The 23917-nt window shown below is 37.2% G+C and overlaps 1 protein-coding gene across 4 annotated transcripts in view; it reads right to left on the bottom strand.

Annotated features, from left to right (window-relative positions):
- The window catches only part of GRM8 (glutamate metabotropic receptor 8), a 324211-nt gene that overhangs the window by 233881 nt on the left and 66413 nt on the right, over positions 1 to 23917 (bottom strand). For all 4 annotated transcript variants that reach the window (XM_425426.8, XM_046903818.1, XM_046903819.1 and 1 more), the window contains exon 3: positions 23397 to 23613. In XM_425426.8, the coding sequence (XP_425426.3) occupies positions 23397 to 23613 (217 nt within the window). The remainder of the gene's footprint in view (positions 1 to 23396; positions 23614 to 23917) is intronic.

Below are 23917 nucleotides of genomic sequence, written 5' to 3'. Positions count from 1 at the left end.
AACACCAGAAACAATTTACCCATAATTAACCGCAGTTTCCTAAAGTCTCATTGTCCAGGTTTCAGCTGGGACAGAGTAGATTTTTCTTTCATACTGTCTGGTATGATGCTCGGGGAGAAAAACAACATAGATAACACACCAATGTTTTCGCTGTCGCCAAGCAGTGCTGCAAAGAGCCAAGGATGTTTCAGCTTCTGGTACTGTCCTGTTAGCAAGGGAGCTGTGAAAGGACAGAACCAGGACACTGATCTAAACTACACTATATAACATCACACAAAAAACACTTTAGAAACCTGAGGGGAATTGGCTGGGGGAGGGGGGGGGGGAAGGGGGACAGCCACTGCTTGGGGTCTGGTTGGGCATCATTCAGTGGGTGGTGAGCAATTGCGTTGTGTATCACTTGTTTTGTAAATATATACATTTACGATCATTACCATTTTTTTTTAATTTTTTTTTTTACCCTCTTCCTTTCCTATCATCATAACTCAACCCATGAGTTCTACCTTCCCTCCTACCACCACGACCTTACCCCCCCAGTTCTCTCCCTCATCCCACTGGGAGTGGGGAGTGAGCAAATGACTGCGTGGTGCTGATCTGCCAGGTTAAAACAACACTCATACATCCAAAAATATCAGAAAACCATTCTTTCCTACACACAACATTTTTACACATTTTCCCCTGGATATTCCTCAGAATAACCAGAGAGGGCAAGGTATCCTCAGCAGACACAAGGGATGATCTCTTTGCTTTATTTTGAACTAAGAATAATACAGAATTGCAAAGTCAAGTTGGTCAAGCATCTTCATCCATTCTTAATGGAGAGAGTTTAAATACTGTGTTAGAAAAAAAAATCAATATCTTAACTATCTCAAATGTTGATGTGCTCAGACTCAGTGAGGCTCTCCTCCAAATATAAGCTCAAAAAGCACGCAACATAACTGAGGTTCAGATCAGGCCTTGGACTATTACTGCACTGATGGTGATACCAGTGGCTAAAAGAATGGGCATCTGTGATTGACTGATTTTTGCAGTGGCAGATATGATCTATTTTATACAGTCCAACACTCTTTCATGCCTCTTCATATTCACTCCTCTGAAGACCTGCAGTTTTTTAACCATGCCATCTTCTTCCAGGGCTTTTTTTAAAGTCCAGTTTAGCTGTTAAAGTGAAGATTTTAAATGTTGTCTCCATTTAGTCTATATTTCTAAATTGTATAATTGAACTTAAAGATCAAGATTTGAACTGCAGAAACAAACATTATTTCCACCATAGTCCATAACACAACCGGTTCCTCTTTTTTAGTAAAATTTTCAATAGACAGTCACATTAGACTATAAAGCCATAAATCATAGCACTTCAAGGAAGCCATATCCGTTTGAATTAAAATTTGTGCATTTTTATCACCAGATATGAACAGGTGCACTATTTCTCTGACTGCCAGAAAGGATCCAAATTCATCATGGTTTGTATTTTCTCAGATTATATCCCAGCTCTACATTTTCTCTAGTGGTAGTTCATCTTCTGCAATCACAGTAAAATTTGTTCCCAATGATACTGTGTGACAGCTGCTACACATGGCATCAGCATGCATACTGGCTGCGGTAATCACCACAAACAAAATTAAATGCTACAGAGTGGTACGAATTCGTAGTGCCTGTAGTTGGTCATTTTGTTCAAATGGCAGTATCATTAAACACATTAAAATACTGGAATTCGATATGGTTTAGTTCTCTAACCATGCAACCCCCTGAACTGAATAAGCCTTGAATGTTCCTAACAGAAACGCCGACACCTCAAGAGCAAGAGTGTTATTAATGGCACAAAACTTTCAGGCAGACACAAAACTGTAAAAAATTAATCTCCACAAAATAACATTTGGACAATGTTATTTTGAGAGTAACCGTATGAAGGTTGGATGCACAATCCATAATTCTACTGGATAATATCCCGTAATTCTGAAAAACCCATTTCTTTTGCCACATCCACAAAAAAGTGGCAGCACATACATTCAGCTACACTGCATCGCTTCAGAAGGCAGGCACCGCCTGGAGCTTTGCAGGAGCATCTCAGGATGGAGATTGGAAGAGCAGGAAGGTACACTGGAAGAAAACAAGTTAGGTTGGTGAGGCAAAAGGGATTATAGAGAGAAAATAACTGAGAGGTTTAGCTTGAAAAAAAAAATCTAAAATGCTTCCAATAAATAAGGTATGTCTATTATTTTCTTGCTGGTAACTGCACCTAATATTCACACAGTAATCAAGAACACATGCTTTTATATATGACAATCATTGGGCAAGGTTTGCATGTGCCAATCATACTCTGAGTGCCCATCAAACAGCAGTCATTAATGATGAATCATTTATTCACTATATTTTGTGTTAGTATTCAAGCATAAGAAGAGACAATTAGTCTGCAGTTCAGACTCGTGTTTCAGAACCGGTATAGCCAACTAATTTCCATGAATATTTCTTGATAGGCAGTTTCCATATGAACTGTTCTTACTGACAACAGCAGAACACCAGCGTTTCAACAGGCAGAAAGGTCAGACATATATTCAACAAACTTTGAGATAACATGCTTACCAGTGCGGCCTATTTCATTATGTCAGATACCCTAAACACTTGTACTGAGTTGGGTCACTCTTGTTGTCATCAAGAGCCCTTAATCCCCAAGAATGCAACAGGGGATTCTGCACGATATATATGCCTCAGCAGGAACACAAATGAGTGCCACATGCCTGGTCTTCCACAGCTGTGCAGTTAGGGGATACCATTATTAACATTTGCCACATTGCCTGTGAAAGGCAGTTACAGGACATACCTTTTATCTCACTGCAATACTTGGTATCAATCATGGCATGCTGAGAAAGCATTTTAAGCTCTATTTTCTCCCTTAGTTTCAATGGGATTCAGAAGGCCCTTTTCTTCACAACACTGCTTTTCTACAAAGTAATTTGTATCTAGTTTACAGCAGTGTAATAGTGCATCGTGTCTCTCCTTCCTTACACAAAGAAAATAATCAGTCTTAAGAAATCATCTAGACACACTTGATGATCAAAACACAATGTTAGTAACTAATCTACAAAGCATGGTATTTACATTTATGCTGTTGCCCTGGCTTCCACTAGCTTCTAAAAAGCAGGATGTACTTAGTGGTCTTTGAACAGTGTTGAGGCAGACATACCCAAAATGTTTGGCCAATTTGCTCAGTGCTGCCAGACACTGGGATCCCAATACAGTCCATAGCAAGAAGCACTTGCAATATCTGTTAAAATATGTATACCAGAAAGACTGTTTCTGACCCAGAATCCAATTATTATGCTATGGGAGTAACCCAAGCACTTATTTTCATCCATCTCGAGATTTCAGCACATTTTCCTACATGTGGTCAGATGATGATGTATAACGCAATTAGGAAAAGGAGTAATATTATCATTTAAATATTATGAAAAAATCTTATGAAATGCTTACGTGAAAATATGACCAGCGTAATTAATATTTTTTCTGGTCACTTGAAACAGACTTAATTCCTCTGAGAAATCCTAACAAAGCTGGAAAATCTGTGCTTGTCCAAGAAAAAGAATAGCACTGCTACATCTCTCTATCATAGAGAGAACACTATGCTCAGGTGCACAGGAACATGGGATTAGATGAAACTGCGTAGGTCCTCAAGTTCATTCCCAGTGAGAGCAAACCAAATAGATCCACCAAACACTACTTTGGGCCACCATTAATTAACAGCCAGAAATTCAGGATCTGTTTCAAGCCTTTCAAAAAAAAAAAAAAAGAAAAAAAAAAAAAAAAACCAGCAACGTGAAGGAATAACAGCAAGGCATTCCTGCAATTCACATAATGCAACAGAAGAACATAAAATGCCTGTAGCACAATGTTGCCTCTGGGATGAGCACATAAAAGCCACTGACAAGGGTTGACAGCTTACAGGGAAATTTTGCAGCTCAGTTGCAAGTGTGCTTTCTCAGGCATCTCTGTCTTAAGGTTCAGGTTTGTTTTTTCACATCTTGGTGAACGCAAGGAACAAACATGACATGAAAACACATGTGAACCACAGTTCGACACTTTGCTACTGAGGAGCTGAGGCAAAGCCCACACACGCACAAGCTGCTAACATAGGAACATCGGACAGTGCAGGCTAATGTGAAGAAAAGGCAAAAGCTTCTTTAGCCTCTCAGTGAATCTTCACCTAAGACAAGATCAGTCCAGCGAAAAAGCATTATGCTCTCTGGCACTTGAAAATTAAGAAAAGGTGAGAAAGGGGTGTTGAAAAAGAATTCAGGTAAAAGAGCATTTTCTCATCTGCGGTGATGAGAAAGGAAGGTGATAATGTTCAGTCAACCACAACTGTATCAGCAGCAAACCCCTGCAAGAGATTCACCTTGGTCATTATTAACTGCAGTGCTAGAAACAGTGCAGAATTTTGAGCTTAGAACACTGCTGAGACCTTTATATGCTCCAGTACAAACTGGCCTGTCTCAGGCAGAGCGTGGGTGATGCGGATCTGTGAAAAGTCAGATCTATGAGGAACCTGGACAGACCTGTAGAGTAAGAAGTAAATTCTGTCCACAGTAGGAAAAAAAAAAAAAAAAAAAAAAAAAAGATTTAAACCAGCTGAGATGAATGCAGTGTTAAATTTCTCTTTTATTTGTTTCTTTTTGCAGTCTTTCACAATGACATCTTTATTGGTATCCTGTAAAGGTTAGGCTTTGTGTAGGCAAAATGCACATTATGCTAAAGACAATTTATTTAACTGTCGTGATAATAAATTGCACGTACATGGGAGATACACTACCACCAAAACACACTTCTCTACCTCTTTTTCTTTTATACAGGCTGTTTTTAACATCCTAAAGCTGCATACTAACAACCTCATCCATAGAGTGGCATCAGGTAAACTATGTTGATGAATCCCTTCATCATGTAATTTCCTGGGGAGATGCTCATTACATGCTTCTTCCAAACAAACAATACAAAACAAAATAGCTTAGTAGGTGCAATTAAAATCTTGACATTCACCACACACAGTACTTACAGTTATTGTGACACTGACACCATGCCACACTGAGTTCTGAATGCCACAAATGCTATACAGAAGGTATGTATTGCCCTATATGAAAGATGGAGGCATTGATGGTTTTCAGTTTATTATAAACAAGGTATAATTCATTGAAAAATAAAATCTTGCACTTGATTTATCTTTCCTTTTGTCTTTGGAATATACAGATTTCTAAGGAATAAAACTAGTATTTACTACAAGAGCTTAAATTTCATGGGGCAAATAAGGGCCCGCTCCTTTAACACTCCAAATCAAGCTTTGACCACATTATTGGCAAGCTGTACTTATTCCAGTCTTTTAATATTCTTTTTCCTAAAGAAACAAAGCTTGTACAATCATACTGTCCTACTGTGTATGGATGCATGTAACTGTCTCCATTTCTCGGGCATACTGCATGAAGCCTACTGGCTTTTTGCACAGTTCTGCCAAATTTGACAGAGATTCAGGTCCAAAAGCTTAAGTACATTTATCTTTTATGATAGCAAAGGACTGACTAGGAAAGAGAAATCAAGTTGGTGGTCTCACTGAGGGAAAAGCTAATTTTAGCTTTTGTTAGACCCCACAGCATCCACACAAGACAAAGCCATGCCAAATACCCCAACAACAGATAAAACTTTAATCAGAGTTCCTGACCAATTCAGTCATGAAATACCAAGTTACAGTTAATGAGACTGCATTATGTCCTTCTTCACAGAAGTCCTTGCTTCCTTAATGTTCAGAACCTCAGTTACCTGCAGTTTAGAAATCCCTCCAGGCCTTTCTATATCCCCCAGGCCTTGAATAAATTCAAGGAGCACAGAATGATTAAATGGCTATTAAATAGAATGGTTACAGCTACACTCCATGTTATAGGAAATCTTGGTGAATCACTTGGCACCTACACCCTGTTCCTTAGGTACTCCCACAGAATTTCTTTGCCAGAGACAGAGACCTGAGCTATCTTTGATTAGATCCCATTCAGCCACATTAAGGCTCTCATGTTTAGGGAATACTGGATAATTACATACTTTAATCGAAATTAAATTTCACTGACCTCTCTTCCAAGAAAAAAGGTATTTGTTATACCTTCACTTAAATGAAATGCTGTCTGCATTTTTGTTGATAATATTAAATAATGGATTGATCAAAACTCCATGTTTCCTTTCCTGAAAGAGTTCTTCTATTGGCACAGAATACACATGGGATGAAGAACAATCCTGCTAATGAGATGATTAAGTAAGGCACAGCCTGATTGAAACTGTAAATGTCTGGGCCCAAATGAGGACTTCTCAGCCCACTTAAACTGACTCTATAGAGAGTTTAGGCACTCAACAGAAAAATCTGCAGAGGACGATCTATTCTCCTAACACAGAGGAGTGCTGCAGAATACTGAGCTACTTTTTGTTAACATACAGAATTACAGAATACCCCAAGTTGGAGGAGACCCACAAGGACCACCGAGTCCAACGCCAGCCTTCCCACTGAACCACCAAATTCAAACCATATTTCTGAAAGCAGTATCCAAACTTCCTGAACTCCAGCAGCTTGGCACTGAGACCACTGCCTGGGAGAGTCTGTTCCAGTACCTGACCACTCTCTGGTAAAGAAACTTTTACTACTGCCTCTACTCATATAAAGTATGACTTTCTCACTTTCTCACACATATTCCTCTTTCTCTCTTTTCCTGATGCTCTCAGATGCTTATATTTAGTCAGTCATCCTTGCTGTAAGTTTCTTGACATTGTAATTGGATAATCTTCCAGACTCTGGAGGCAACCTTTTGTCAAAGGAATTCCTGGGGCTATAATTCCTATTTGATGAAATTGGGAGTTACAAAAGTAACAAAGAATTGACTGTAGATATAATTCTTCATTCACAGCAGAAATCTTGATTTAACAGAAACTATATTTAAGGAATCCTCTAAAAAAAAGCAGGTGTGCTTGTGCATTCACATTCCTGTATTTTATTTTCTGTCAAGTAAAACACTGTATGAATATTATGATTTCTTAGTGTGTCTCAGGGAATTTGGATCTTAACCTACACACTTGCTACCTTCAACTGTTGACCGTCCACATGCATAGGCACTGTTTGAACTTTCCCTAATCATTTTCATTTTTTGCACTCTTTGAGTATGGCTCACAGTTGAGTGTAAAAGCCCTACATCTATCAACACCCTCCCAGCCAGGTGTGCTCTGACTGCTGCCAGGGAGGGTATTCAGAGGTCTCCAAACATCACCACCCTCTGGTGCCACAGTCAGCCCTTGCACTAATGCAGGAGATGTCCACAGCATCAGATAAAGTAAGTCACTCTCCTGATCACAGCCAGTATTTCAGGCTACTCTGAAGACTGCAGCTAAGCTGAGGACATGGCCTGCTCACAGCCAGAAGCCTCCATCAGGACCATTCAAAGGAATGAATTTGGGTGTCTAAGAGCTAAGTCATCTTGGAAAGGCCATCTGGGGCTCTGAAAGTTTGAATGGGATAAAACTCACATCATTTATACACCATGCATTTTCTATTTTTCATCTTTAGTTTTACACCATCATCAATGACCTGCAACTCACAGTGCTCCCTTTCTTTTTCTTTTTTTTTCTTTTCCTTCAAAAGACCATCATGAAAAAAAAAAAAAAAGTGCTTTTTCCAACACAGACCTTGTAACATACAGCACCTGCAGTGTTTTCATTTCCCCTAGTACTTTGCCATCAGCTTTGGGAATACAAACTCTGTCTCTGCCTTCATACAGCACCATTCCACTCCTTGCACCACTCTCACAAGTATGCATAAACATTCCTCTTAAGTTCAAGAACTCAAAACAATGAATCAAATACCAGCTGAATTAACTTTACCCTCTGAAGGCAGGAAAGATTCAGCTCTTCCAAGACGTAGTAACACAGACCGTTGCATCTAAAGCTACATATAAAGTAACTACAACAGAAGATTCTGACAGTCAGCTTCAGCTATAAAAACAGTACAATTTCTCAATACACCTTTACTTGCTTCTCTTTATAAGGTTGTCATGGATGAACTATCACCAGCTTTGTTTCCATTTCCAAAAGTTCTTTTACTTTGATAACTGTATTCCTCTTGTTAAATGCCAGCAATCAAAAGTTGAGTATTTAAGCCTGATATTCATTTTTATAATAAACCTACATTACATGCAAATCAGAGATGAATATATGCTATTTTAGCACTCCTATTGTGTGCATTACCTTAGTCCTAAGGGACTTCAGACAAAGACCCAGTGGTTTCAGGATTAATATATAAATGATAGGTTCTTGCCAGCCATCCCCTCCCTGACTGTAATGGAATGATTACCTTCTTTTCCCTTTGGTGGTAAGTGAACAGTACTTTCAGTAAGAATAAAAAGTTGATTCAGCAAATTAATCGGGGAAAGGCCGAGGCTAGTCTTGGGATCTCATCAGGCTGGCTGTTAGCAGCATCAGTCTTACTTGTATTCCTTCTTGCTCTAAAATATTTATTCACATATATGAAAAGGAATGAATTAGAATGGTGGGAATTCCACTGCTGGAAGCTGAGGGTTAATAGTGTTAAGTAAGCAAAAAGCAATAATGCTATGTAAACTCTGACCGTACCCTCAACTACACCTGACATAGGTTGCTAAAATGATGAACTGTGAAGATCTTCTTACACAAGAACAGCTCCTGATAGGAAATCTGGAGACAAACAAGTTATTTTGCACGAGTTGAGCTCACTTGCAGAGGTGAATGCTTGGTGTTTCGTAAATCCTGCCTATGTTTTAGGGTTTAGTTAATTAACCAGAAATCCAAAAAAGAAGTCACTGAGATAAAAACTAATCTGTTCTGTAGTCTATAAAATTGTACTACTTCCAATAGGAAAGAGTCACAATCTACACTCTTGTAATTTAAAAAGTGACAGCATAAAAAATACACTCTCAAAGTCAGTGAATCTGCATTCCTAGTTGTATTTGAAATCTGTATCTCCTAATTGAAGAGATAAACCATATTTGTGGCTGTATTTCACTGCTGTTAGTTACTCTTGCAGTGCCTGGACAGTCAAGACAGAGCAAGCTAGAGCAAAGATTGTGTGCATCACCAAGAGAAAAATTTACTGAAGACTAGTGATTTCACTTGAATAAATTCACTTCACATGAAAGAAAAATGACACAGTCATCAATCAAGATACCATCCAAAAGAAGAGGTAAATTCACATCTTGAGCAAAATAGGATGGTGTATATGGAAGCCAAGCTTGACCTTCAAACTTGGAACCTGTACAACCACTCAGTTTCCAGAGAATGAGCAAAGACTAAGAATGATACAGCATGCGAAGGGATCCTCCAGAGCTTAGGGCTGATCCCACATTACATCAAGCAAATGCACAGCACGGCCTTTCCATAAACCAATCAAGGGCGAGTTTGAGACTTGCTTTGTCTTAGTTCTTGGAAGCAGTAAAATTGCTTCTGATAAGTTCTTTGCAGTACCAGGGAAAGCATCATTAGGAATCAATAATCATACATAGGAAGAAGTTAACTCACCCAACTAGGGAGAGTCTCTAACTATAAAAAGCTTCTTGCAAGGAAGTAGCCTTAGTCTAGAAAACATTCTCCTTTGAGAGGCTAGCTCTTAAAGGAGCCCACGTAGGGGTGGACCCTGAGTTGGGTCACCTGGGAAGCACAGGTGAATTGCTTGTATTTGTGCTTCCTGGGCCAGCCACCTCCCCTCCCCCCCTCTTCTTCACCAGGTGCTCAATCATCAGTTCAGGCTGTGACATAACAGATCCCTTACACTGTGTTATTCTTCTCATGAATAAATAAATAAATCAGTCAGAATTTAGGAATCCTATTCAGCACAACATTAAAATACACTCCTTAAGAAAACATAACTCCATTTTGTTAAGTGTTTTATTGTTACCATAGAATCTCTCAAACTGGAAGGGACTTACAAGGATCATCAAGTCCAAGATGAACATAATGTAAACTGAAGGTTTGTAACAGATAACGGAAGAAATCTACTCTACTTTTTCCCCCATTTTTATTTTTTTCTCTCTTTTATTTCTCTTTTTCTTTCTTTCTTTCTGTGTAGACTCTCTGGTACTAGATAATGAAAAAGGTATTTGGACACAGCCTGCACATTTTTTCTATGTCTGTATAATAAATGAAGTAGAAAATGAGCAAGAGAAGAAAACAGAAGGCAGCTCTCTACCCACTACAGAAGTCCTTGAATGCCTTTCACCACTCCTCCTGAGAGGCACCTGAGGAGCAGGTAGCCCAAAGGGACTTGTCACAGGCTTGTGATGCCTGTGGCAAGTATACATATGGGAGCTGATGCTCTTCTATCAACTAACACATTTTCTGAAGGCAACCAAATGTCCTTCTTTCAGAAAACTGTCTCCTTTGTAATTATTTATCACAGAAACACAAAGAAAGCTAAGACAACTCCAGTTAAAATGACCTTAGTTAATGAACCTTATAATTTCAAGGACGTTACTGTGGAGAACTGACCATTACCATTACTCTCTAATTACGAAGTCATTCCACATCTGAATTGGAACACTTGCCATTTCTTGAAATCCTTTCCCCCCACTGTGCTTAGACCTTACCATGGTCTACATGGGAAAGAAATCATCTTCAAAGTCCTATGACTTCGTATCCCTGCAGATATCACTATTAACTCGTGTACATCTGATTAATAAAATGTCAAAACAGTGAAGCAATTTAGTCATGAAATGCCCATAAACATCAATCAGAGGTCCAAAACTAGGCCTGCAAAAACTTTCCTCTGTGTCACCAATATTGTTCAGTGGGTTATTTAAAACAAAATAAAAATATTTGCATTTAACTGGAAGAAAAAATAAATCCATATATTTTCCACATATTTTAGCAACAAAAGAATATATCTTGCTGATAGGATTGCTGGTCTTGCTAACCCTGCTAAATAATTAGAATCTCATTCAGTGTATTGCATCTACTAGCTTCTCTAGGGTCCTACTTAGTAACAGCTTAACTTGTCACTTGGGTTGTGATTCCTTGAAATCGTGTGCACTTTAATACGGAAAAAAAAAAAATCAACAAAAATTTCAAACCATCATTACCTAATTTCTGTAAACTCCTCCATTAATTTACTTGCAGCAAAATGTCAGCATTCTCACGTGACATTTCTATGAAAAGCTTGTTCTTGATCTAGGTCCAGTCTCTATGTACTTCACAGTTTCATTCATTTCTGACACTATTTTTACAAGCAGATTGAAGCTAGAGATACTCTTTCTTACATGTCTATGCACTGACGAGGGAGTCTTGATTATTAGAAGTCTTGATTATAAGAAGTACTATATACTTTGTCCTATATAAATGTTACAGTAAACAAGAGTGTCCACCAGGTTGGCTTCATCTTCTCAATTCTGTGAAAGAGACATTACATTCTGGGGGGAAAAAAAATAAAAATTAAAAAAATAATAATAAAAAATAACAGTAGCCAATTAAAATAATTTAACTGAAATTAAATAATATTTCTACTTCCTGAATAAGCTCTGAAAGGATTTAATAAATAAAATACTACAATATAATGGAAGCAATTTTGAGGTCTGACAATTCTTATAAATTGAGCAGTGCTATTATCTGCACTTCATTAAGTACATTAACATGTTGGGTAAAATACTTATAATCACTCAACTTACTGGACTTAGAAAATGTTGAAATGCATCTCACAACAAATCCAATATTCTAACAAAATATATCACAGTAAACCTGCTATAGTACACAGTAAAGTTCTGCCCTCTTTTGGCTAGTATCTGAGCATGTTAGTGAATACTGTCTCTGGCTTATGGATTTGTGCTTTACACTGGTTGTCCATGGGAAATTCTTAAAAAGTCATTTTATGCAAGAGGGATGGCCCTTAAGACATGCACAGGTTCTGCTGAGATACACGGCCCCTCATTCTACATGGAGTGGCTTTAATGGTACTCATGCCAAACCTGAGCTTAAACTTTGATAAAACAAAGGATTTTTGTTTCCTGGGACTGTGCAAAATCACTCAGTCACATTTGGACCCTTTCTACAAAAGGTGCCACCATGAGTTTCTCTGCATCCCAGATACCACTGTTGAAGCCTAATAATCCGCTGTTCACTCAAAGGTTATAGGCTCCATTGATGTCCTGGCAAGTATACGCTTTTTATAGAGAGAACAGTGCAAAAGGGCCCTTTAAAATAAAAGGAGCAAAGAGGAAGGTGGGAATAACTGAAAAAATAAATAACTTCTCATGAAAATTAATTAGGACCTTCTGTTAACATTCTTGAAAGAAAACAGATCTTGCCTTGCTGAAAATAGGTGTGGGTTTCGTCCACAGGGTTTAATAACATTCAGCAAGTTACTGGTATTAATGTTTGCAGGAATCATTGAGGTCTTAGGATACTTCTGTTTTTCTTGCTCAAACCCTCCTTAAACATTTACAAACTCCATATATGCATGCACTTGAATGGTCTCCGATCTCAATTTGGAAAAGAAGACTGCCTCATTCTTTGGTTTGCAAGGTTTATGAATTTTTGGTCCTCCTCCTATGACCAATCACAGCATTTGGGCAACAACCCAAGGAGAAGCTGACTTATGAAGGCCACTGACAGCCATGCTGCAGGTCTGAATATTTTGCTTAGTATAGATGTGGTAGAAAGCTTTTCTAGAAGCATACAGCTACAGCAGTAGACAGGGATTTATCTGCATGACACCTCTGCTACTCAAGGGTATTGTTTTGTAATTCATTCCCTTGATTAATTGTCTAGTCAAAATATCCTACTTTAATTAACAGTGTTAAAGAAAGAGACTGCCATTCTTGTTAGAATATCAGCACTTGAAACAATTAGCTCCATTTCAGTTGCTTCTAAAAAGCGACGAAAATTCACTCATCATTCTATACTGAAGAAATGTTAAAAGGTAGAGGAATAAGCAACACTTTTTCCATCATAGAAAGTCCTTGAGAGAATACGTTTTGACCAAAGTGAGAAAAAATAACTTTTTTCTAATCAGCAAAGTTTCACAATATACATATTACTGCCATCCAAATTTTTAGTATAGCATCACATCTTGTAATTTGCATAAAAATCACACATTTCTAAAGAAAAAAAAACTTGATGTAGGAGTATTTCCAACTATTAGTGAAGCATACACATATGCTTACTTTTTTTCTGTAATGAGTAATAGTAGTTCTTTGAAATGTTGTATTCTTTGAACAGAATTCTTTGGAGCTTTGCGGGCAATTAACTAGGTAACAGAACTGAAGGAATCACTTGTAGCTGACTAAATGGGTTACCTTATTCTGAACATGTGCAGGCTCATGCAAGCATCCAAGAAAGAGCTACTGCTAAGTTACACCACTACAAGTTGATGAACAAATACCTGCTTACTTTGACTCAGAGCACAGCATGGTCCTCCACTCTTCAATACAAGAAAGTAAACATAATTAAACAGAAGTTTGATTTGAATTTTTCAATCAGACTTTTTTATCTTATAATCTTTCAAGTACATTGTCATCATTATACATTCAACTCACTCAACTCTTCTGCATCATGAAGATGAGCAAAGCTTAAGTGCCTTGTATAGCAGACAATGACAGCTGCAAAATTTTGTTTCTCATATAGGCCATGGATACTTCTACACTGTAAGGGGAAAATAGGAAATAATAATGTTTTATTTTCTGAGATTAAAAAAAAAAAAAAAAGACAATCACAATTCATCAGCTGTAACAGTTTCCTCGGTCTTGGTAGAACTGCCCAGAAATACAGATGACTTATCATGCACACGCAATTTTTTTAATTATTTTCAGAAAAGAAATTTGGCATACAGTCAAAGGAAGAAAGGAAGGAAAGCTGATTCTTGGGGAGCAACAACCTTTATGATTTCTTTTCTGACAGAGATTACTATTTAGCCTAAACTGAATCATATTTTGAAAACAAGTATCTTCAATTTTATCTGTTCATTTTATTGTCTTTTTAGTATCAGAATATATCATTGCAAAGACATCAGATTAAATACTACCTTTCTATTTCACAGTTGTTTTTTTTTTTTTAAGTAAAATTATAATGCAATCTGAACAAACCATTAGTCACTTGAACATTAACACAGAAAAAAATTGCACATAAATGCAATATTTTGTGTCAGTTCACGGTGAGATTACCAGTGACCAGGATTTCTCAAAAAGAGAAATCTCAAACTGTGTTTAGGACTAATCTAAAACTTGAAAGACTTCCATCCAGTTAAATGGGCTTTCTATGTGACTACCTGTGCTTCAGGTATAGCATTACGATAACACAAATTTAACTTAGCACATTTTTGAAAGTTGCGAACTTTGATGTTCAAACTACTAGCTCTACGTGTTCAGTAACAGATAATAAGAGCCTATGTGATAGGAAAATGATGCATTTAGACTATCTCGAAGAATAAATGGATTCATGAGGGCCATGCGGGCACAGCAGATAAATGTGTAAGTTCATATCTCCCTGCATTCTGTTATTGTCAGTACTTATTTAAATCGTAATGGTAGTTATTACAAAAGCAGACATTATCAGTCTTACATACAGAATTTCAAAGTTCATAACAGAGCTTTTAAAAGAAATACTCCAGGAACTTGAAATCAACAAGTAGAAATATAGGGATGAGAGGATGGAAGAGTCCTCTACTTGACAAAGCAATCAACAGAGTCAAAAGTCATTACTGGAAAAGGCTAAAAAATGCGTTCACTGGAACTGCCTGCTATGGCTTGTGCTATATGACAGAACGTTCTTCAAGGGAGGGAAGGGAGGGCAAGAGTACTGAGCAGAGAGATGGGGAAAACTGAACATGATATGAAATTATTTGAAATAATAAAGAACAGAAAGAGGAGACAGATTAGTTTCAAAGCTTGATAAACAACTATATCAGTGAAAAAATATTGACTATTGACAAATGCAATGGAGTATACACTGTCAGGAATAGCTGGTATTGTTCACACACACCACTGAGCTCTAAATCAGCTGTAGCCATTTGTTAATAAACCTTGAGCATCAGAACAGATAGCTTTTGGAAATAATTTGCTTGATACCCAGCAGCCCACAGAAAAAGCTTACAATTTGTCAGGATACATAAAGAATGGGGCTGAGAATGAGATTACAATGACACTACATAAATCAATAGCAAGTCTTCACTTGGAGTGTTCAGCCATGGCTACATAGCTTAACATAAATACAAATGAAATAAGAAATCCAGAAACTGACAGTAAGAACTATTATACTGCAATTATTTCATATATTCCAACTTAGAGTTAAGTAGAAAGTTATGTTACTAAGGATGTTGACTGGATTCTTCTACCTACCACTCCTAATATTAAAACAAGAGGACAAGTGAAGTCAAAAAGAGGAATTCATGGATTTAAATGCTTATGAACTGCCATGTTTTGAGAAATCTATGTAGAAGCTACTAAACACCCAGGGTTACAGAACACTATTTGGATAGGTAATTCTGCCAGTGACTGAGAAGTCTCATCCACATAATTGAGGCCACCACTGGAGACAAGATATTGACCTGCAGTGTCAGACTCAGCCCAACAGTTCCAGTGTTTCATTGTTTAAACCGCAGGTATAGATTTTGAAAGTGCTGATGCAAAGAAAATCTTGCCAATACTCAATCATAGGCATTTCTCAGAAATGACAGTTAAGAGAAACTCTTCTCTCTTAAAATGTAGAAAGCGAACCTGCAAAAATGTGAAATGTTTAAAACTACCAGAAAACAATGGGACTTGGGACAGCAGACAAACAGAAAATGCAGTTTTACAAGCAAACTCAATTGGCAGAACTTCTCTTTATCAATTTGATTTCTTAACATCAATAAGACTACTGACTCAAAACCAGTGAAGCACAAGCAAGATTACAGTTCAAATACTGTGAGTCCTCTGATGAGCTGACAAAAGAGAACATATAAATACAGTCCAAGTCCGTATCTCCATGCTTTTTCCTTTCACCTCTGCTCAGACGGTGCCTTATATACAGGTACTCCTTACCAAAATTTTTACATGCTGGGAAAGCAGATCTATTAAACACTATCTTGGCAAAATTCACTCACACAGCCTTTCAACGAGAACATGCCAATGCCTACATATTTCAACTCTGATTCAAGTTGGACTCAATGCAATTATTCACACCACCTCTGTGGAAGTGACAATAGCATAAATTTATAACAAATACAGGACAAAGGAGATCTTAGTTCCTTACAAAGAACAACAAATCTCACTCTTGATACAGAATCTGTGAAGCATCTGGGACAGAATTTCCTTTACAGGTTAAGCATAACCACCATGAAAATAAACTGTAAAGTTTTTTTCCCACAGTTCTCTTCTGTCTTACACCACATGAAAATCACACTGCAAAAACAAACATGCTTATTCAGACCGCAATCACACTACATGTTGTTCCTGCTTCACCTTCTAGCATTTCCTTTACAATTGCTTCCACTTAAAAACAATAACATTTGCTGGGATTAACTTTGTTAGAATCTACTTCCTGTTAATGGGATTGTGTGAAATTTGGTCATGAACAACTAGAACGGCTACATTTTAAACCACAAGTTTCCTAAATTTGTTTTCACTGAAGCTTTTTCATTATGTATGAATTATTTGCTCTGGGACTCTTTCTAGCAAAAGAGAGTTGCAGAATGTAAGAAAAGCTACAGAAGCTGCAGTAATACGCACTAATAAAAAAAAGAGTAGCAGTTGTGAAATTAAATTACAGTCATCATAAAGATCTGGTAGCAAATTTATACATATGTATATATATATATACATACATATTTGTCCTACCTCTTATATGTCATATGTCGAGAAAGTGCCCTTATAATAATCAGAGATCTGATCTCAGGTATAACACATACTAAAGTTTAAGCAGCAATTTCTGTATTTGACCCAACATGTTGTAGTGAACTTCCTTCTAGAGAGATTTTTCCTACTGATTTAAACACCAAAGAAATATATCAGCATCCATTAGTGTTCCTTACTGCTTACATATATCTGAGACTAGAATGTACACCTTACATCTTATTTGAAATTGTTTCCCCTTTAAACTACTGACTTGTTTATGGTCACTGAAATCTGTAATTCCCAACCACTGCTGCAAAGACCATTACATCTGCAAAAACACTATGAAAATTCATATTCACTGTGATCACCACACACTGCATGTCAACAAAGCATGCTTTTAATCCAGTTGGGCTGCTCTCTTAAAATTAGCACTGACACATGTATATTTTTATTTGGATTTCTACATTTACAAATCTTGAACTACGTAATATGACTAAGTTAAATGGTTCTGCAAATAAATCATTGCACTAAAAGTGCTGCCAAGATACATGCTGGCTTCCTGGATATTTTTAATATTCTTTGAATTTATGCTTACAATCAATGCAAATATCTAATGTTTAAATTGAGTGTGTTTTTCAAGTGAAGTGAAAAGAGAAAAAAAGAAGTCAGATAATCCAATGCCTTCCCTAGTCCTTACGCAGTAAATTTCAATACAATGTACACACAAAGGTTCAGAGTTCCTCCATATTATAATGAGTTTTTTTAACATTTAATTTGTGGAGTTTTCTAAATTCACAGTAAATTCTACAGGAGGCATCATTGTGAAAACATAGTGTCCTTGCTCTGAGGAGCTCATTTGTCTCTGTTCTCCAAGGGCTGACTTCTATAAGAAAAATGAAATCAGCTTCAGACACAGAAGAGATTGAATATCACAGCTATTTGGCAACTATATCACATAAAAGAAGGTAATGAACTCAGTCTTGACCTCAGTTCACATGCCAGTTGGGTTGAGACAATAAATAACAGTGGACAAGACCAAGTGGGAAGTGTGAGGTCTTCCTACTCCAAGCCTTGTTGGCACACCCAGAGGTGATCTTCCTGTGCAATGAATCCTTTGCTAAACCCCATGAGGTTCAGGGAGGTATGTACTGACTTTCAAGCACAGTACACAAGTCTCTACTTCTTGCACAGGACTGCTTTCCAGAATCAAATTGCAAACTGTCTCCTGTGGAACAGTAATTATTTGTACTAGTAGGATAACAAGAGCATACAACCTTATCTCTTGTAGGACAGAGACGGTATCTATCACCAGCTCCAGAGTAAAATCTCCTTGGGAGCCCCTCTGCCAGCTCACATAACAACTTCATTCACTTCAGAAGTGTTAAAGTATAATGGTGCTTTTGAACACATGACCACATTGCTTAGGTAACCTCTGAGCAAATTATACTGTCTGTAAATTCCTTGCAGAGCACCTCCAACTTTCTTTGCAATGGTTTCCTGCAGTTTTAATATATTTTTTGTCACAGTTGCTTAAAAAAATATTTGAGGGATATCATTTCTTGAATTTGTCACAAGAATAAGAAATCTGAATGGAATACAACTCTTATCAAGATTATGAGAGCATTGGTGCCATGCCAGTCAAGGAAGTGAGGTTTGGCAAACATCTTCAACACAGTCTGCTGGGTAGTACATACTCTTCAGGGCAAAAAGGTTAACAAAACTCAGATCTACAGAAGCTTTCTGCCTTTTTTTCCCACTGTAGCTAGTGAACTTTCTACATGTTTAAAAAGTACCTGAACTCACTCACTGAAGTATGAAGTCTTCAAGAGCTATTAAAGAAGCCCCTCTTCTAACAATCACAGGAGGGTCACAGTGTAATAGAAAAGTGCCAGTGTGCTTACTGCTCTGAGATACTGCCTTAAAGTTATTGAGATAGGTAGATAGACAGATAGATATAAAATTGAACTTGAAGAATACCATATTGATTAATATATCTGAGATAAACCATAATGGTCCTTCATTGCAAATCCCTTTATCAGGTACTAATTAGTAGAAATATTAAAAATTACTGTAATTATTTTCCAGCTACTGCAATATTAATACACCTGCCATCAGATTTCCTAGTTTTTCAAACATTACTTTGAAGATCCTGTACCCAATTATGTAGCGTTTTTATTAATTACAGCTTGCAGCTTGAAATAAAGTGTTATCAATAGAGTTCAGCTGCATAAATATAAAAGGAAAACTTAAAATTGAATTAAACTGTTTCTTCTTTGTCAGAGCATGCTGGAATATTATTAGTTGGGAAAAGTAGTTAAGAGTGAATTCAGTACCTAAAGCAGAAATACCTCTGGGAAAAAGGTTACATTTTATATACTGTATTTCTTCAGTCTTTGTGCTGCAAGATTTCTCCTATTAAATACCATTTGGGTGGAGGGGGGAAGAGGGAGGGCAGAAAAATGAGTCTATTCATCAGCTTACTTAATAAGATATAAAAAGCTTTAGCTTGATACCAGAAGCATAAAAAAGATTACTGCTAGATACTTGAATTGAATTAATCTAAATAACAATCAATCTTGCTTATTTCTGAATTATCAATAGATCATTTAAGTGGAGAGGAAAGGTTATACACTTCGGAGGTTTATTTTCCTGGACATCCCCCCTCCTTGCTTGATGCTAAACTTTCAATTTATCCACTGAAACCTTAGAAGTACAAAAGATATTAAATGTTTGAAGTGATCACAAATTTTTGAGTAAAGTAGAGATACACTGAACAACTGTGGACACACACAAAATGACAGAGACAAGGTGACCTAAGAACCTCACTGAAGACAAACATTTTCACAGGCAGTTCTCGATGTAAATAAAACACAGCTAAATGTGCTGAAATCTGGAACAATTTCAATAAAGCTCCTGTCACATTCATTTAGTATATGTATTTCTTTAAATTAAGTATACAGTTATCAGTGTGATTGTAATGGTAAAATATTACGAGGGACCATAAACTGTCCCCTCAGAAAAATGCTATTAACTGCAATATTATCAGGATAAAAGTTAGGTAAAACTACAAAATTCTGTTTCTAAAAAGCAAGCAAGCAAGAGTATATTTTGATATGAAGTACACAGCTTTCTTCTGAGGCAAAGCTGCAATAAAGCTGTCATTTTGCCTCAGACTAAGATCTAGTCCAAAATTCTCTTTGCTACTTTTTACACCTCTGGCAAGATGTGCAATACAAACAGACAAGCTAAAACAGGCAAGCAATGCTAAATTTCCTAATCTATTCTTAATGAGCAAGTTGGAATAAGTATCATTCTCAATTCTCCTTGCAATCATTGCCATGTAAATTACTTAATTTCCAGCTATCCTTTGTCCCAGACAGGATTTTTGTCAGTAAAATGAGGGCAGATTTTGATATATAATATATTCTGTGACACGTCACAGTGGCATCACTTTGACCTTTTCAGTACTCCACATTTCATTTGGGAGCCTGTTCCATTTTGCTTGTGCTACTGATCAAGAAACAGAAGTTGAACAGAAAACCCATCAAACTACAAGTTAGATGTGAAGACTCATGATCATGACAAATAAGTGCTTGAAATAAGTATGTGAAATTATTTTCTATTCTTGCAATATTTTTACCCATTATTCCTTCTTAAATGCCTGGGGAAAAAAGTGGAAAAAGAAAAGGAAAAAAGAAGATGTATGCTTGAATATATATAGTTTCAAAACTGCTATCTCACACATCCTCGCAGGCACTGAGCTTTTTTCAGAAGTGAATTTCTTTCACATCCCCTCCTCAATTTATTGCTTTACATTGTGCTTATCTTCACATTTATTTTTCTTCCAGTTGTTGGTTTCTTACCTTCAGAAAGATGTAAAGAATTCAGAAAGTTGTCCTATGCATTTGTATGCCAACAGCAGAAGGGGAGCAGTGTCCTTATTAGGTTCTTAACACACATTTTATTAACATGGAGCTGGTATGTTTTCCCATTTTGTGTCCAGTTGTACATCACGTGATGATTTTTATAAACTTACATACTAAGACTGTAATCTCAGGCCTAGTAATTAGGTGCTACTTGAACTTTCCATTTTAAAAGTGTTTCCAGCCCTGTGGTTTAGGTGAAAAGTCAGAGGACAGTGAATAATAGCATTAGGCTGAAAGGGACATTAAAAAATCATCCAATCCACATCCCAGCCTCAAGGAAAAGCTAAGTACACTTATATAATCCTTGGGCAGGTGTTTGTCTAATGCATTCTCCCAGATTCTCAGTGATGGAAGCTCCAAAACAACCCCAAGCCATCTGGTCTAATGCTTTAATATCTTAACCATTAAAAGGGGCTTTCTTCAAATCTAAACTGAACTAAATCTAAACTGATCTCTAATGCTGGAGATTAGTTCCATTTTTCTTTTTAGACAAAGTGGCTTTGGATGAATGCACGTTCCTCTACCTTTTTGTAAACGCCATTTGTCTGTTTGAAAATATTATTTTCCATCATCTACCTAATCAGCTCTTCTTCAGACTAACAAACCACGTCACTCAGCTGTTCTGTACTGACAACATTTTCAAGATCTAGGCCTTGTTCTCACTTGTGGATTCTCTCACCCATTGTGAAGTGAAGGTTAAAACCCATATCGTGTCAAAACAAAGTTTCATAATTGCCAGGCAAATTAGCTGATTACTCAAATTATTTTAAAGATGATACTCTTGTCTGCGTGCCCCAGTATGACAGGAAAAATATAGGCAGGTTATAATTTCCTATCGCACTTTGATCATTTTTGAGATAGGATTGTCTAACCTATCTTTTGCCTTTCCTCATCGTACAGATGCGTATTGCTGAAGCACAGTGCCTGGCATTTGTCTTTTAAATCCATTCTATTTTTAAAGACTACAATTTCATACTCTCTCTCTCCCAATACATTCCTCGTCTTTCCCAGCTTGAAGTTACCTCCAGATTTTTTAAGTACATTCTTCATTCCAAGTCCATCTGGACTAAACATGAAAATATTGGCTAGTATCTGATATAGTAAAAACCCAAGCCAAACACCACTCAATGCATTCTTCCTTTAAAACAGAAGCCATTAATAATTACTCTCTGAGCAGTTTTCTAAATAGGTCTGCATCCAGCATATAACATTTTCAACTGATCACTGTTCCCAAACTTGCTTAGGAGAATGCTGTATGCAAAAATTCAAAAACACTACTAAATTAAAAAAACATGACCCTGGGTGTTTCTTCTACAGCTACAAAGCTATTATCCTGTAAATATACATATATTAGATTTTTTCAGCCAATGAACTACTCTGTGAATTTATGGAAGAGCCAATCTAGTCACTGCAGTATTTGACACAACAGATGAACCCTGTCTTTCTGATGTGAAGTGTGGATGAATTACCCATGCCTTTGCTAACCCGCATGTCAAACCACTGCAGTGTAGTTTGCTCACCCATGAAGATACCTAGGATCTAACAGTACTGATTTGAAGGTATAAAGAGAATATTTATTATTTAACTGATCCAGTATGTTATACACATGACTTCCCAAAGTGGCATGAATTGCTGCATTTTTTGTATTACCACCAAGATGCTGTGAGTAATCAGCAAATGTTATGCTTCAAGTGTAACTACCTGAAATGCACATGCAACTTTCCATATGATTGAGATGGAATATTTTCTCACCCACACTGACTTGAAAGAGACAGAGTTCGTATGTACATGCCCTGAAAATCAAACTCAGTAACTTAACCCAGGCTATGAAGGACAAGAAGACTGCTTGCGAATTTGCGAATTACTGTGTTTTTTTAGAAAGGATACTACTTTGCCATTTAACATTTTAGTTAGTGGAAGACCTTCTATCAAACCATCTGCTACTCGTCATCGTTATTCCTTGGTGTCCAAAACCTACTGCTCCAGAGAAATAATCAATTTTACACGCCAGAAATAACTAGAGTAGTGAGAAAAAAAAAAAAAAAAAAAAAAGATCAAAAGAATTCAAAAATAATTCTCGTAATAATGTCTGTATTTGCACAGCACATTTCATCCTGAAGGAAAAACAATGAGAGCACGTGTTTATACTTCACAGACTTCTTGTTGTTCAAATTCACCAAAAATAAAAACTCAAGATGTATCCATGCTGGAACAAGGAAAATGAGGTCTCACTGGAATACGATTTTCCCAAGCTAACTCAATTGCACTTCCTCTAATCTTGCTCTAATGCATTCAGAGGTTGCTTTCTGCCCCAGTTAATAGTTTGTTAGTATAAATTAACCTTAAGTGACTATAGCGAGACCTATCATACTTGCCAACTCCATCAAGAAGCTTCTCTTTTCCAAGAGGGGTACGAGGCACACATTTTTTGCCTCTCTCAAGCTGTTCTTAAATTACTACTAGAACTATTACCTTGGCCAACTGACAAACAGCAAAGTCATCTGTACCCCCCTCCACTTGAGTCCACAGCACACACCTACAGGTGTTCTGATCATCCTGCACAGAACCAAGCAGAGTTCAGTGATGATCTGCCAGCTATAAATATAAAACCCGACAAGCGTACACTTACCAATTTCCCTAGAGATCTGGGTGAATGCCTCTACGCCGCTCTCTCCGTAGTTTCCTTCGGAAGCCAACGTTGACACATAGTTCCACCCAAGAGCTGTCACAATGTCAACCATGGCCTGCGCTTGGTAGGAGTCAGGTGGGACCACTCGGGAGAAGAAGTCATACCTGGTGTTATCGCTCAGTTCTGGAGCTGTAGATGCATAGCTGATTTGAGGTATCTGGAAATAAAACAACAAGTAATGCAAGACTATACAGTAAAATTTCTCTATATATATGTATGTGTTCAAAAGGCTTAAAATAAATTATGCACATACACTCTGCAGAACTGAATACCTTGTTTTAATTAAATCAACTGATCAGAAAGCAGCTCAGATTTTGTAAAATGCCAGTCAAGTCTCAAATAACACCCTTAGTAAGAAATAATGCATTCTGCTTTGCTCCAGATGTCACGATTGTTGACGTGTAAGCGTAACAACTTCTTTTGTGATCCTGGCTGTGACAGGAACAGATTTTTTTTAAAGG

The sequence above is a fragment of the Gallus gallus genome, chromosome 1 (assembly GCF_016699485.2).
Source record: "Gallus gallus isolate bGalGal1 chromosome 1, bGalGal1.mat.broiler.GRCg7b, whole genome shotgun sequence".
In the NCBI taxonomy this organism is placed as follows: domain Eukaryota; kingdom Metazoa; phylum Chordata; class Aves; order Galliformes; family Phasianidae; genus Gallus; species Gallus gallus.
Note: the sequence above shows the minus strand (reverse complement) of the source record. Positions and strands in the feature narration are given on the sequence as shown.